Source organism: Scylla paramamosain, unplaced genomic scaffold (genome assembly GCF_035594125.1).
Source record: "Scylla paramamosain isolate STU-SP2022 unplaced genomic scaffold, ASM3559412v1 Contig31, whole genome shotgun sequence".
NCBI classification, from domain to species: domain Eukaryota; kingdom Metazoa; phylum Arthropoda; class Malacostraca; order Decapoda; family Portunidae; genus Scylla; species Scylla paramamosain.
In genome coordinates this window covers 835,001-848,072 of record NW_026973696.1, presented here as the reverse complement: position 1 = coordinate 848,072, position 13,072 = coordinate 835,001, and the positions used below count along the sequence as shown (strand labels likewise).

The 13,072-nt window shown below is 42.8% G+C and overlaps 1 protein-coding gene across 1 annotated transcript in view; it reads right to left on the bottom strand.

The window, feature by feature from the left end:
- Window positions 1-6,860: 6,860 nt before the first annotated feature.
- The window catches only part of LOC135097747 (piggyBac transposable element-derived protein 3-like), a 6,580-nt gene continuing 368 nt past the window's right edge, over window positions 6,861-13,072 (bottom strand). The window contains exons 1-2 of the mRNA XM_063999762.1: window positions 12,484-13,072; window positions 6,861-12,378 (exon numbers count right to left, since the gene is read on the bottom strand). The exon at window positions 12,484-13,072 is cut by the window's right edge and continues 368 nt beyond it. Of these exons, the coding sequence (XP_063855832.1) occupies window positions 7,221-8,165 (945 nt within the window). The 5' untranslated portion in view covers window positions 8,166-12,378; window positions 12,484-13,072 and the 3' untranslated portion in view covers window positions 6,861-7,220. The remainder of the gene's footprint in view (window positions 12,379-12,483) is intronic.

The window sequence follows — 13,072 nt, the reverse complement described above, 5'->3', positions numbered from 1 at the left end:
TATCGTTATCGTCATCGTCATCGTCATCGTCATCGTCATCGTCATCGTCATCGTCAGGTTAGGTTAGGTTAGGTTAGGTTAGGTTAGGTTAGGTTAGGTTAGGTTAGGTTAGGTTAGGTTAGGTTAGGTTAGGTTAGGTTAGGTTAGGTTAGGTTAGGTTAGGTTAGGTTAGGTTAGGTTAGGTTAGGTTAGGTTAGGTTAGGTTAGGTTAGGTTAGGTTAGGTTAGGTTAGGTTAGGTTAGGTTAGGTTAGGTTAGGTTAGGTTAGGTTAGGTTAGGTTAGGTTAGGTTAGGTTAGGTTAGGTTAGGTTAGGTTAGGTTAGGTTAGGTTAAGTTAGGTTAGGTTAGGTTAGGTTAGGTTAGGTTAGGTTTGGTTAGGTTAGGTTAGGTTAGGTTAGGTTAGGTTAGGTTAAGTTAGGTTAGGTTAGGTTAGGTTAGGTTAGGTTAGGTTAGGTTAAGTTAGGTTAGGTTAGGTTAGGTTAGGTTAGGTCAGGTCAGGTTAGGTTAGGTTAGGTTAAGCGGTTGGGCTAGGTTAGCTTAGGTTAACCCTTTAAGGACCAAATTTATATCTACGTGTAGGAAAAATTTGATAATGAGTAAAATCAATTGATTGTATCGAACTTCATTGAAAGTAAACCTTAAGTTTCTACAAAACACATTTCTATAATATATTAATGTATTGGTTCAAAAATGGACCATTGGTCATTTTGACCTTGGAAAACCAATTTATTTCAGAAATGAATTTTTACATTGTTGTGCCTCTATAATCCTTATAAAATAACAAAACTTTCCTACAGATAACTTGTAAGCAATAGACAATACAGTATACAATACACAGCCATTTAGAATTGATGTTTTGATTGTGTTTTTCTTTACAGAAAGTACCTATTTTGTGTGAAACTCAATGAAGCAATTTCTTTCTTTATTTAAGCAAAGTGCAACATTGCATTTGCAGCAGTATGTGTAGTGCTGGAAAATTAATTATGTATACGAGGTGTGTCATTAAAGTTCCAGGACTGGTGTCCTAAAAGATGAATTTCAAACCCAAGCCACAAACCACCATATTTCCCCTTCAAAGTAATCCTTCTGGAGTATACAACTGCGCTCCCAACCCTCTACAGTCACTAATCTTTTTCTTACGTGCTTTTAAAATCATGTCCTCTGTTGCAGGTCGTTTAACAATGAGCGCTGAACAGCGAACAAACTTGAAGTTTTTGGTGCAGTTGGGGAAAACGCCGTCAGAAGCACTGGGTATGCTGCAAAAAGTGTACGGGGATGAGACAATGTCACGCTCACGTGTTTTTGAGTGGTGCAAGAGGTTCAAAGAGGGCCGGGAGGACGTGGAAGATGACCCCAGGAGTGGAAGACCCTCAACGAGCAGGAATGAGGCCAATGTTGAGCGTGTCAAGCAGATGGTGCGTGACGATCGTCGGTTGACTGTTCGAAAGATCGCAGATGAGCTTGGCATGAACCACAACAGCGTGTGGAAGATTATCACTGAAGATCTGGGCATGCGGAAAGTCTGTGCGAAGATGGTGCCGAGACTCCTGAACGATGACCAGAAGGGACGACGCATGCAGGTGTGTCAGGACATCCTCGAGCGTCTGGAAACTGAACCAGACTTGCTCAGGAGAGTCATCACCGGCGATGAGTCCTGGGTATTTGAGTACGACCCGGAGACCAAACGCCAGAGCCTTCAATGGAAGAGTCCGGCGTCGCCACGGCCGAAGAAAGCAAGGCAGTCCAGGTCCAGCTTCAAGGTCATGTTGATCGCTTTCTTCGATGTGAGGGGCATCGTCCACTGCGAGTTCTTGCCACAGGGCCAGACAGTCAACCAACATGTGTACAAAGAAGTACTGCGGCGTCTGCTTCGTGCAGTGCGCGAGAAGAGGCGGGAGTTGTGGCAGGGCAACTCGTGGCTGCTTCACCACGACAATGCGCCTGCTCACAATGCCCTGAGCATCAGAGAGTTCTTGGCCAAGAAGAACATCGCCGTGCTGGAGCAACCGCCCTACTCACCTGACCTCGCTCCGTGCGACTTCTTCCTCTTCCCCAAGCTCAAGGAGGTCATGAAGGGGACCCGTTTTGATGATGCGGACGACATCAAAAAGGCCGTGACGACGGAGCTGAGGAGCATCCCGCAAGAATCCTTCCAGCAGTGCATGCAAGCCTGGCAGAGAAGGATGGACAAGTGCATGCGGTGCCAGGGGGATTACTTCGAAGGAGATAACCTATAGTTTGTAGCCTGGATGTGAAATAAAACTTGTGTGGCACCAGTCCTGGAACTTTAATGACACACCTCGTATTTCTACTTTTTTTCCTAGATTAAGGCCCATGTAATGTGCGGGGATGACCAGAGTCTCAGTACCATGTGACTAACCCCCCCCCCCTTCCCCTCCTCTCCTCAGTGTCCTTTTGTCCTTGCTTTCCCCCCCCCCCTCTCAGCGTCACTGTGTTGACCACTTCTATAACAAAATTTACCCCGTGAATAAACGTAATTTCTCTTGCTTGGCCAGGTTATAGAGGCGAATTTTTCACCTAATCCCAGAGAATGGGGAGCCCTTAATACGATAAAATTAATTCTATAATGGTAAGGTCTTAAACCAGCTCAAACAAATCCCAGATAATTACGCCGCGCCAATGAGGTTGACGAATCTAATAAGTCTTCTTTGCTTCGCTGTCCTGTTACCCCTGTTGCTACGCAAGCCAGGAAGAGATACCAGACTTTGACTAATTCCCCAATTGATTTCAAAAGTCCATTGAATTAAACTTCTTAAAGTAACAACTTTAAAGTAAACAGTAACTTAATGATTCATATTTTTCATCCCTGAACTCACAACCTAGTCGCCCCCCCCCCCACTAAAAACAAAATTATAACTCTTAATAAATTTCCCCATTGGAAACCTTTATCCTTAGTTTCCCGCCGATTTCCTCACAAGCAAAGCCAGTCTCTCTCGGATTCTCCTCAGACCCTCTCGGATTCTCCTCAGATATTCCTGTTGATAAACGGTTTTCTGAGTGGATAGATATTCGCATTTTTTCGTTCTTTTTTGTTGGTTTTCTCCACGGGACTAGTGAAACCACCTGGTTCGAGATCACCGTGTGAGACTGTCCTCAGGTCTATACGTACTTTTTGGGTATATATTTGTTATTTATTTATTTATTCTCTGGTCTCCCCCACAACTCAGTAGTCGCGAAAATATCTCCATCGTAGTTTTTATGTAATTGAAGAATACGCTACCATTTATTTTGTATTTCTGAATTCCTTTCTTTTTATTATTATTATTCGGTTTATTCCATTATCAATTAAAAATCTATAAAAGTGTCAATATTTGTATTTCTTTTAATCCAGTGATAGGATTTGTAATTATCGTGTGCCACAAGGGAACATCACACCCCTTAGAGGGCACTAAATATGTGTTTGGCCTTCCTTTACAATTTGGTAGCTTGCAATGAGGTCTTTCCTTCGTCTCAACAATCTTGGGCCAGTGGCCAATTCCATCTTTTGTGATGTCAACACTTGGAATTGGTTTTGTTGCATGACCTCTCTTTTTTTTTTCCTCGTGCTCTGTCTCAAGACTGCTGGAGCGTGGTCTTCCCACACCGGGTCTTTTCAGGGGGTCTTTGTTTTGGCGTAGGAGAGAATATGCCACCTTCAACTTGAATGCCTGCAACTGAAGTTGCGATTTTTTGGACACCCCTATTGCACTAGCCTCCCTCCTGTAGAGAAGCCATGAATTTACTATTGTGACATCAACAAAGTGGAAAACAAGTTTATGGTAGTACTTGTGAGACCTTATGTGGATTCTATATAAGGCAATCAACGAATCCAGAAGATCAACCCCTCCCATTTCCTCATTATAGGTTTTGACTATTTTGGGGCAAGGAATTTCAACAATCTCCTTCCTTTTCTTGTCATTTTTTTTTTTTTTTTTTTTTTTTATGTAGGAAGGATACTGGCCAAGGGCAACAAAAATCTAATAAAAAAAAATGCCCACTGAAATGCCAGTCCCTAAAAGGGTCAAAGCAGTGGTCAAAAATTGGTGGATAAGTGTCCTGAAACCTCCCTCTTGAAGGAATTCAAGTCATAGGAAGGTGGAAATACAGAAGCAGGCAAGGAGTTCCAGAGTTTACCAGAGAAAGGGATGAATGATTGAGAATACTGGTTAACTCTTGCGTTAGAGAGGTGGACAGAATAGGAGTGAGAGAAAGAAGAAAGTCTTGTGCAGCGAGGCCGCGGAAGGAGGGGAGGCATGCAGTTAGCAAGATCAGAAGAGCAGTTAGCATGAAAATAGTGGTAGAAGACAGCTAGAGATGCAACATTGCAGCGGTGAGAGAGAGGCTGAAGACAGTCAGTTAGAGGAGAGGAGTTGATGAGACGAAAAGCTTTTGATTCCACCCTGTCTAGAACAGCAGTATGAGTGGAACCCCCCCAGACATGTGAAGCATACTCCATACATGGACGGATAAGGCCCTTGTACAGAGTTAGCAGCTGGGGGGGTGAGAAAAACTGGCGGAGACGTCTCAGAACACCTAACTTCATAGAAGCTGTTTTAGCTAGAGATGAGATGTGAAGTTTCCAGTTCAGATTATAAGTAAAGGACAGACCGAGGATGTTCAGTGTAGAAGAGGGGGACAGTTGAGTGTCATTGAAGAAGAGGGGATAGTTGTCTGGAAGATTGTGTCGAGTTGATAGATGGAGGAATTGAGTTTTTGAGGCATTGAACAATACCAAGTTTGCTCTGCCCCAATCAGAAATTTTAGAAAGATCAAAAGTCAGGCGTTCTGTGGCTTCCCTGCGTGATATGTTTACCTCCTGAAGGGTTGGACGTCTATGAAAAGACGTGGAAAAGTGCAGGGTGGTATCATCAGCATAGGAGTGGATAGGACAAGAAGTTTGGTTTAGAAGATCATTAATGAATAATAAGAAGAGAGTGGGTGACAGGACAGAACCCTGAGGAACACCACTGTTAATAGATTTAGGAGAAGAACAGTGACCGTCTACCACAGCAGCAATAGAACGGTCAGAAAGGAAACTTGAGATGAAGTTACAGAGAGAAGGATAGAAACCGTAGGAGGGTAGTTTGGAAATCAAAGCTTTGTGCCAGACTCTATCAAAGGCTTTTGATATGTCCAAGGCAACAGCTAAAGTTTCACCAAAGTCTCTAAAAGAGGATGACCAAGACTCAGTAAGGAAAGCCAGAAGATCACCAGTAGAGCGGCCTTGACGGAACCCATACTGGCGATCAGATAGAAGGTTGTCAAGTGATAGATGTTGAAGAATCTTCCTGTTGAGGATAGATTCAAAAACTTTAGATAAGCAGGAAATTAAAGCAATAGGACGGTAGTTTGAGGGATTAGAGCGGTCACCCTTTTTAGGAACAGGTTGAATGTAGGCAAACTTCCAGCAAGAAGGAAAGGTAGATGTTGACAGACACAGCTGAAAGAGTTTGACTAGGCAAGGTGCAAGCACGGAGGCACAGTTTCGGAGAACAATAGGAGGGACCCCATCAGGTCCGTAAGCCTTCCGAGGGTTTAGGCCAGCGAGGGCATGGAAAACATCATTACGAAGAATTTTAATACGAGGCATGAAGTAGTCAGAGGGTGGAGGAGAGGGAGGAACAAGCCCAGAATCGTCCAAGGTAGAGTTTTTAGCAAAGGTTTGAGCAAAGAGTTCAGCTTTAGAAATAGATGTGATAGCAGTGGTGCCATCTGGTTGAAGTAGAGGAGGGAAAGAAGAAGAAGCAAAGTTATTGGAGATATTTTTGGCTAGATGCCAGAAATCACGAGGGGAGTTAGATCTTGAAAGGTTTTGACATTTTCTGTTAATGAAGGAGTTTTTGGCTAGTTGGAGAACAGACTTGGCATGGTTCCGGGCAGAAATATAAAGTGCGTGAGATTCTGGTGAAGGAAGGCTTAAGTACCTTTTGTGGGCCACCTCTCTATCATGTATAGCACGAGAACAAGCTGTGTTAAACCAAGGTTTAGAAGGTTTAGGACGAGAAAAAGAGTGAGGAATGTACGCCTCCATGCCAGACACTATCACCTCTGTTATGCGCTCGGCACATAAAGACGGGTCTCTGACACGGAAGCAGTAGTCATTCCAAGGAAAATCGGCAAAATACCGCCTCAGGTCCCCCCAACTAGCAGAGGCAAAACGCCAGAGGCACCTTCGCTTAGGGGGATCCTGAGGAGGGATTGGAGTGATAGGACAAGATAAAGATATGAGATTGTGATCGGAGGAGCCCAACGGAGAAGAAAGGGTGACAGCATAAGCGGAAGGATTAGAGGTCAGGAAAAGGTCAAGAATGTTGGGCGTATCTCCAAGACGGTCAGGAATACGAGTAGGGTGTTGCACCAATTGCTCTAGGTCATGGAGGATAGCAAAGTTGTAGGCTAGTTCACCAGGATGGTCAGTGAAGGGAGAGGAAAGCCAAAGCTGGTGGTGAACATTGAAGTCTCCAAGAATGGAGATCTCTGCAAAAGGGAAGAGGGTCAGAATGTGCTCCACTTTGGAAGTTAAGTAGTCAAAGAATTTCTTATAGTCAGAGGAGTTAGGAGAGAGGTATACAGCACAGATAAATTTAGTGTGAGAATGACTCTGTAGTCGTAGCCAGATGGTGGAAAACTCGGAAGATTCAAGAGCGTGGGCACGAGAGCAGGTTAAGTCGTTGCGCACGTAAACGCAGCATCCAGCTTTGGATCGAAAATGAGGATAGAGAAAGTAGGAGGGAACAGAAAAGGGGCTACTGTCAGTTGCCTCAGACACCTGAGTTTCAGTGAGGAAAAGAAGATGAGGTTTAGAAGAGGAGAGGTGGTGTTCTACAGATTGAAAATTAGATCTTAGACCGCGAATGTTGCACAAGTTAATGAAGAAAAAGTTGAGGGGGGTGTCAAGACACTTAGGGTCGTCGACGGAAAGGCAGTCCGACCTGGGGACATTTATGGTCCCCTCCCCAGATGGGGACTCCGAGGCTGGTGTAGGAGTCGCCATGATTTTAAAATTTTTTGAGTGAAGGGTGTGTGTGTTATTAGGTGCTTGTAGTTTTGTGTGGAGGAAGAGAGTTGTCTTTAGAGGGCAGGCTGTGACTACCCCCTTGTGTTGTGAGACACAAAGGGAAACGTTCAGTGAGGTCACAGCTGGGTTTAATGATAAGTTCACAGCACCCCCTGAACAGTGTTTTAGACCTCACTGGGAGTAATTATCGTTTCGGCAGGTGTCTACTGCCTCCTCCTCTTACATGTTCCCAAAGGTTGAGCAGATGAAAAGCTTGTGAGGAGAGTCACACAACGATTGTCTACCCATTTCATTGCACGTAACTCTACTCCATCGTAAGTTGTGCTTACCTCTACATGAGACCCCCTTTGCTTTTTCAACATTTCCTTATCTGTAGGCAGAACATTTCCTATCCCTTTCAGTCTGTTTTGTCTCACAGTACCCAGAGAGTAGATCTGCTTCGTTGCTAAATGAGCCATTAGTTTAGGAGATGTGAACCAATTGTCATGGTATAACAAATGGTTTGCATTTACTGGGATTGTGCGCGCCAACTGCAGAACTATATTGGATGATGGACCCAGATCCGGTTCACCTTGGACTGGCTTTAGGGGCCCATCATAAACATGCAAGTCATTCAAGATCCCAGAGGTATCACACAAAGCAAATACCTTGAAACCCCATTTGTGTGGTTTGGATGGGATGTACTGCTTTAGGTAAGAATTTCCTTTCAAGGGAACAATCATTTCATCAATGCAGCACATTTGTTGCATTGGGATGCTGCGAAATTTTGATTGCAAATGGTCAAGTACTGGGCGAACCTTGAAAAGCCTGTCAGCATTGGGACCAGTCCTGTCAGGTGCCTGAGTGTTGTCATTGAAATGTAGAGAGCTTTTTATTTCTTCCCATCGCCTTCTACTGAAAACTTTGGATACGGAATCGAATTCCAGCACCCCACTCCAATAAAGCCTAGTGTTAGATATTTTGAACAAGGACATAAGAAAGACAGTCCCTAGAAATTGTTCCAACTCATCTTTATCCAGCTTCAGAGGCTTGTTTACATTTTGTTGTGTTGCATACAAATTGCTTTGTGTCACAATCAACTTTAAACCTGCCTCCATAGAACTGTGACGTGTCCATATCTGAGGAAACAGAATGACCCACTGGTACATTTTTGAACCATTTAAAAACACCTTTTTACATTACAGTAATATAATCCAAAGTCAGGCCAACATTATAAACACATTCTACTGAATATATGGGATATATCATCATTTTTGTAGTGACCTGGCTTACCTATGAGTCGTCCAAAAAAATCGTTGAAAACGGAGGATCAGTCACTACGTCCTCCCCCTCTGGTGGTCACGAGTCAACTGCTGTTACACAGAAACGAGAGCTTTTTTTCCACATATCGTGTGAGTGATGTTTTCTGATGTGGTGCAAAAATGTACCGCCGGACGGACACGCCTCTACGAGGGAATTTCATCCAAGGAAAAGCACGCTTTTGAAGTGGTTCATAATTGTTCCAATGGTCCTTATAGGGTTAAGCGGTTGGGTTGGGTTAGGTTAGATTAACACGTTTACCGCCGTATGTACCACCGATGGTACATTTCGTACCTTCAGTAACCGCCACATGTACCACCGGTGGTACATTAATGAGTTTTTTTTTCCTTCCTTTTCAATCAGTATTTCTAACAATACAATAATTAATAATTAATCCCTGTCAATTATGCAATCAACACTGTGAATTTGATGGTCTGAATTCAGGGTGAGTAGTTTTTCCTTTAACTTTGCTGTCACGCCAGCCTTTCTACCAACCATTTGAGATGCTCCATCTGTTGTCAGACTCACAGTTTTCTTCCAGTCAACACCTATCCTATCAAGTGCACCAGTCAAACTCACAAATATATCATCCCCTGTTGTTGTTCCTTTCATTGGTACTAATTCCACAAATTCTTCACTTACCTGCATATTTTCATCAACACCACGTATGAACGCTGCTGCTAGTTGAGCTATGTCAGTAATGTCTGTACTTTCATCGATTGCTACAGAAAATGCTACAAATTTAGCAACTTTTTCTTTGAGCTGACTATTAAGATTTTCTGACAGTTCATTTACTCTTTCTGCAACTGTATTTCTTGAAAGGCTTATGTTTGCAAATGATCTACGTTTTTCGGGGCAAATATCTTCTGCGGCCGTCGTCGTGCATTTCTTTATAAAGTCCCCTTCTGAAAATGGTTTCGATGACGCAGCTATTTCCCGTGCAATCCTATAACTTGCCCGTACTGCAGTGTCGCTGGCTTCGTGAACACGCTGATACACTGACTGCTGCCTTTTGAGAGACTGTTCTAGCGTCTTTACTTTTTCTTCGCAAAGTTTTCCACTATACACATCATACTTTGAAGCATGAGTGCTTGTGTAATGTCGCCGAATGTTATATTCTTTTGACACCGCTATAATTTGGTTGCAAATCAAACAAGTTGGTTTTCCATTCACTTCAGCAAAAAATAAAGATATTTTCCACTTTTCCTGCATCACACGATGTTCTTCAGTAACTGTTCGCTTCTTGGAAATCATGATGAGATGATGTGCAGTAAGAGTCGCGCCAAAATCTGACGCTGTGACGCTCTCGAAGGACAAAGCAGGACTCGAGTCGGAGGCCGATTCTCGGTGAGACGGAGGAATGACGAGTTATGGTCACGTCTAACACGTGTATATTACGGAGCAGGGCCCGTACGACTACGTGTATTCTCGTCACCTGTAGTCACTGGCTTTGGAACGCAGTCCACGAGACGAAATGGTCACATGATTTACGTAAAAATATATGAGAATAATTCGTTCACTACAAAACACGATAGAAAACTTGAAGCAGATGGTAAAGTTCCTGCTGGTGACATTGTGTTTGCAATCACTTACTTTAATTAAGAAAAATACTTTTAACAATAACACACACACACACACACACACACACACAGAGAGAGAGAGAGAGAGAGAGAGAGAGAGAGAGAGAGAGAGAATGTTGGCGGGTGGCGGCGAGCCGGACACACACACACGCGCACACACTTGACGAGGTTGGGAGTTACTATACCACAGAGGAACGTCACCGCCCAAAAAATATAATAGTATCTTTATATCTTTATATAATGACTTTAAAATGCAAAGGGCTGGCTGGCTTAATCATTCCTGTAAAAAGACCAACTGTAAGACTGAAATATGAGACGTGCCGCGGGCCGCACGTAGTAGTGTGGCGGGCCGCATGCGGTCATTTCGGATATCAATTAGTTCCTCTTCTTCGTGAGTGCTAAGTTGAGGCTTGTGTAAGGGATCGAGCACCAATGGATTTCTCAGCCAATCATAACTTTCAGTAGATATATTTGAAAAGTATTTTTCAATGCTCCTTTCTAGACTTGTAAGGTGGTCTGTAATGAGTGGAACAATGTCTGTGTTGTTTGCTGCAGCAGTCTTTTGAAACATGTCAATATTACCTTCACTTGACCTGTCTTTCCAAACCTTGATTTTTTCTTTCATTGACTGCATTTTATCAGTGCATGTTAACATATTTTCATTTCTCCCTTGCATACTTAAATTCACCTTGTTCAAATGCTCAAATATATCTGCCAAATAACATAATTTTGCATTCCAAATTTCGTCGGCCAGTAATTCGCAGAATTCTGTTTTCTCTTCCAGAGCAAAGAAAAGAAGAATTTCCTCTCTTAGTTCATGCACACGGGATAACGCTCTGCCTCTTGACAATGACCGAACTTCCGTGTGGAGGAGAAGACCTTCGTGGGCAGATCCCATTTCTTCGCAAAGACTGGAAAATAATCTTGACTGCTTTGGTCTACTTTGAATAAAGTTCACCATTTTCACGACATTATCAAGAACAAATTTTAAATCTTGTCCAAGTGGTTTAGCAACAAGAGCTTCACGGTGCAAGAAACAATGTGTGGTAATCAGAAATGGATTTTCCTTCTTCACTAAAGACACAAAACCCTTTACTGACCCCACCATTGATGGACAACCATCTGTGCCAATTCCTACACATAATTTCCATTTAAGTCCATTTCTACCAAATATTCTGTCACTGTAGAAAATATTTCCTGTCCTGTTGTTTGACTTAGTTCTTTGCAGCACAAGAATTGCTCGGTTATTTTCTTATCATCAATGAAACGCATCAACACAAGTAACTGAGGTTTCCCTCCAATATCTGTTGATTCGTCCGCTTGTAAGGCAAACGTTTTATCTTTCACCAGTTCGCACACACTTTTCTCAATGTCAGATGACATATCCTTGATTCGTCTGCCAATCGTATCGTTTGAGAGAGGAATTTTTTTCACTTCTTTTTCAGCCTCGTCCCCAAACAAAGTTTTCACTACAGAACAGCAAGCTGGAAGAAAATAGGATTCTGCAATTGAATGGGGTCTCATTTCTTTTACTGATTGTTCTGCTACTAAGTAGCTTGCTTTCTGTGCCTTTTCTGCTACCTTCACTTTTTTCTCAAACCCAAGACTTTGTTGTTTGTTTTCTTTCAAGAGTCTCTTAAAGTAATATATAGGTTTCTGTGTCAGGTGACGATGCTTAGTTGATAAATGTCTCTTCATTTTCTGTGGAGTCATACATTCATTTGATAACTCCAAGCCACAAACAACACATTTTGGTTTAGGGCCATTTTCGCTATCACAGCAAGTGAATCCAAGTCCAAGGTAAAAGACCCTTTCCTTCACCCTCCTCCCTTAACAAAATTCCAAATTAATATTGTCAGCTTTTTGTGAGAGAGAGAGAGAGAGAGAGAGAGAGAGAGAGAGAGAGAGAGAGAGAGAGAGAGAGAGAGAGAGAGACATTGTATATCAATATGCATTTCCTTGTAACCAAAAATTTCCAGGACACATTCTCAAAAACACACAAAACATTTTGCATCAAACACAACATATAACAAAACAGACATAATAATAATAGATCACCATCACCACAAATACAGCCATCAACAACCACCATCAGACCTCCAGCCAATGACAGCCATACTTTACAACCAGGGGCATTTCGTCAGCCAATGAGGAAACTTTCTTGCTCGTGTCTCGGCAGGAGGTCCGATTGTGTGTGTCGCTGACCGTAGACAGGCAGGCAGATAGACAAGCAGGCAGACAGGTGGATAGATAGACACAATAATCAATACTTGCAGAGGTAAGGAAACAAATTGGCACAATGAGGAGGAAGTAATAGAAGATAAGGAAAAAGGAAAAAATTTTGAATACTTGTAATTTTGTCTACCTGCTTTTCTCTATCACCAAAATATATTAACAAGTACTTACCACCTCTAATGGGCTTGTAAAGGTCAAAGGGAGCATAGAAGGTGTCTGTGATGGGATGCTCTTTCACCTTCTCCTCCTGGCAACAAAGAAAACATTGACAGCACAAGAAAGGTTGGTGCAGTAAGCACGTCAGGATTTAAAGCAGAAAACTTGCAAAGAACACTGTACTGGCAAAACTTACATCAAAATAAGCCACAGTATTTGGCAGGAGAGAGGCCACAAATTTGAGGGCCTGCGACGACACAGAATTGGCAATGCCTGCGTTGATGTTGATGTCATACCCAGCAAAGAACCCTGATGATTGCAGTGCCAGGCCATACTTCTCAATAATGCCCTGTGTGGGGAAGAGAGAAAAGATGATAAGAGGGTGCATACAATACCAAACAGTTTCTATCTAGTGTGTGTGTGTGTGTGTGTGTGTGTGTGTGTGTGTGTGTGTGTGTGTGTGTGTGTGTGTGTGTGTGTGTGTGTGTGTGTGTGTGTGTGTACATACACAATCCAGACAAAGACCTATTTAATATAACTTTTCTTGAATGAATAAAGTTTTAGAAAGGAGACTGCAGGGAAGAAATGAAGAGATATGAAGAAAGAGAACAGTGATATTGGGATGGATGTGAGGAGGAGGCAAGGAGGAGGTTAGGATGAGTGTCCGGCCCACACCTGAGGCTCTTGACCACTATCTCCTGCCTCCTCTCCTCTCTCCTCACTTCATCTCCCTCTTCCTGATCCTGTTGATGGTTTTAACTATTATATTAGAATACCTGGCCAAG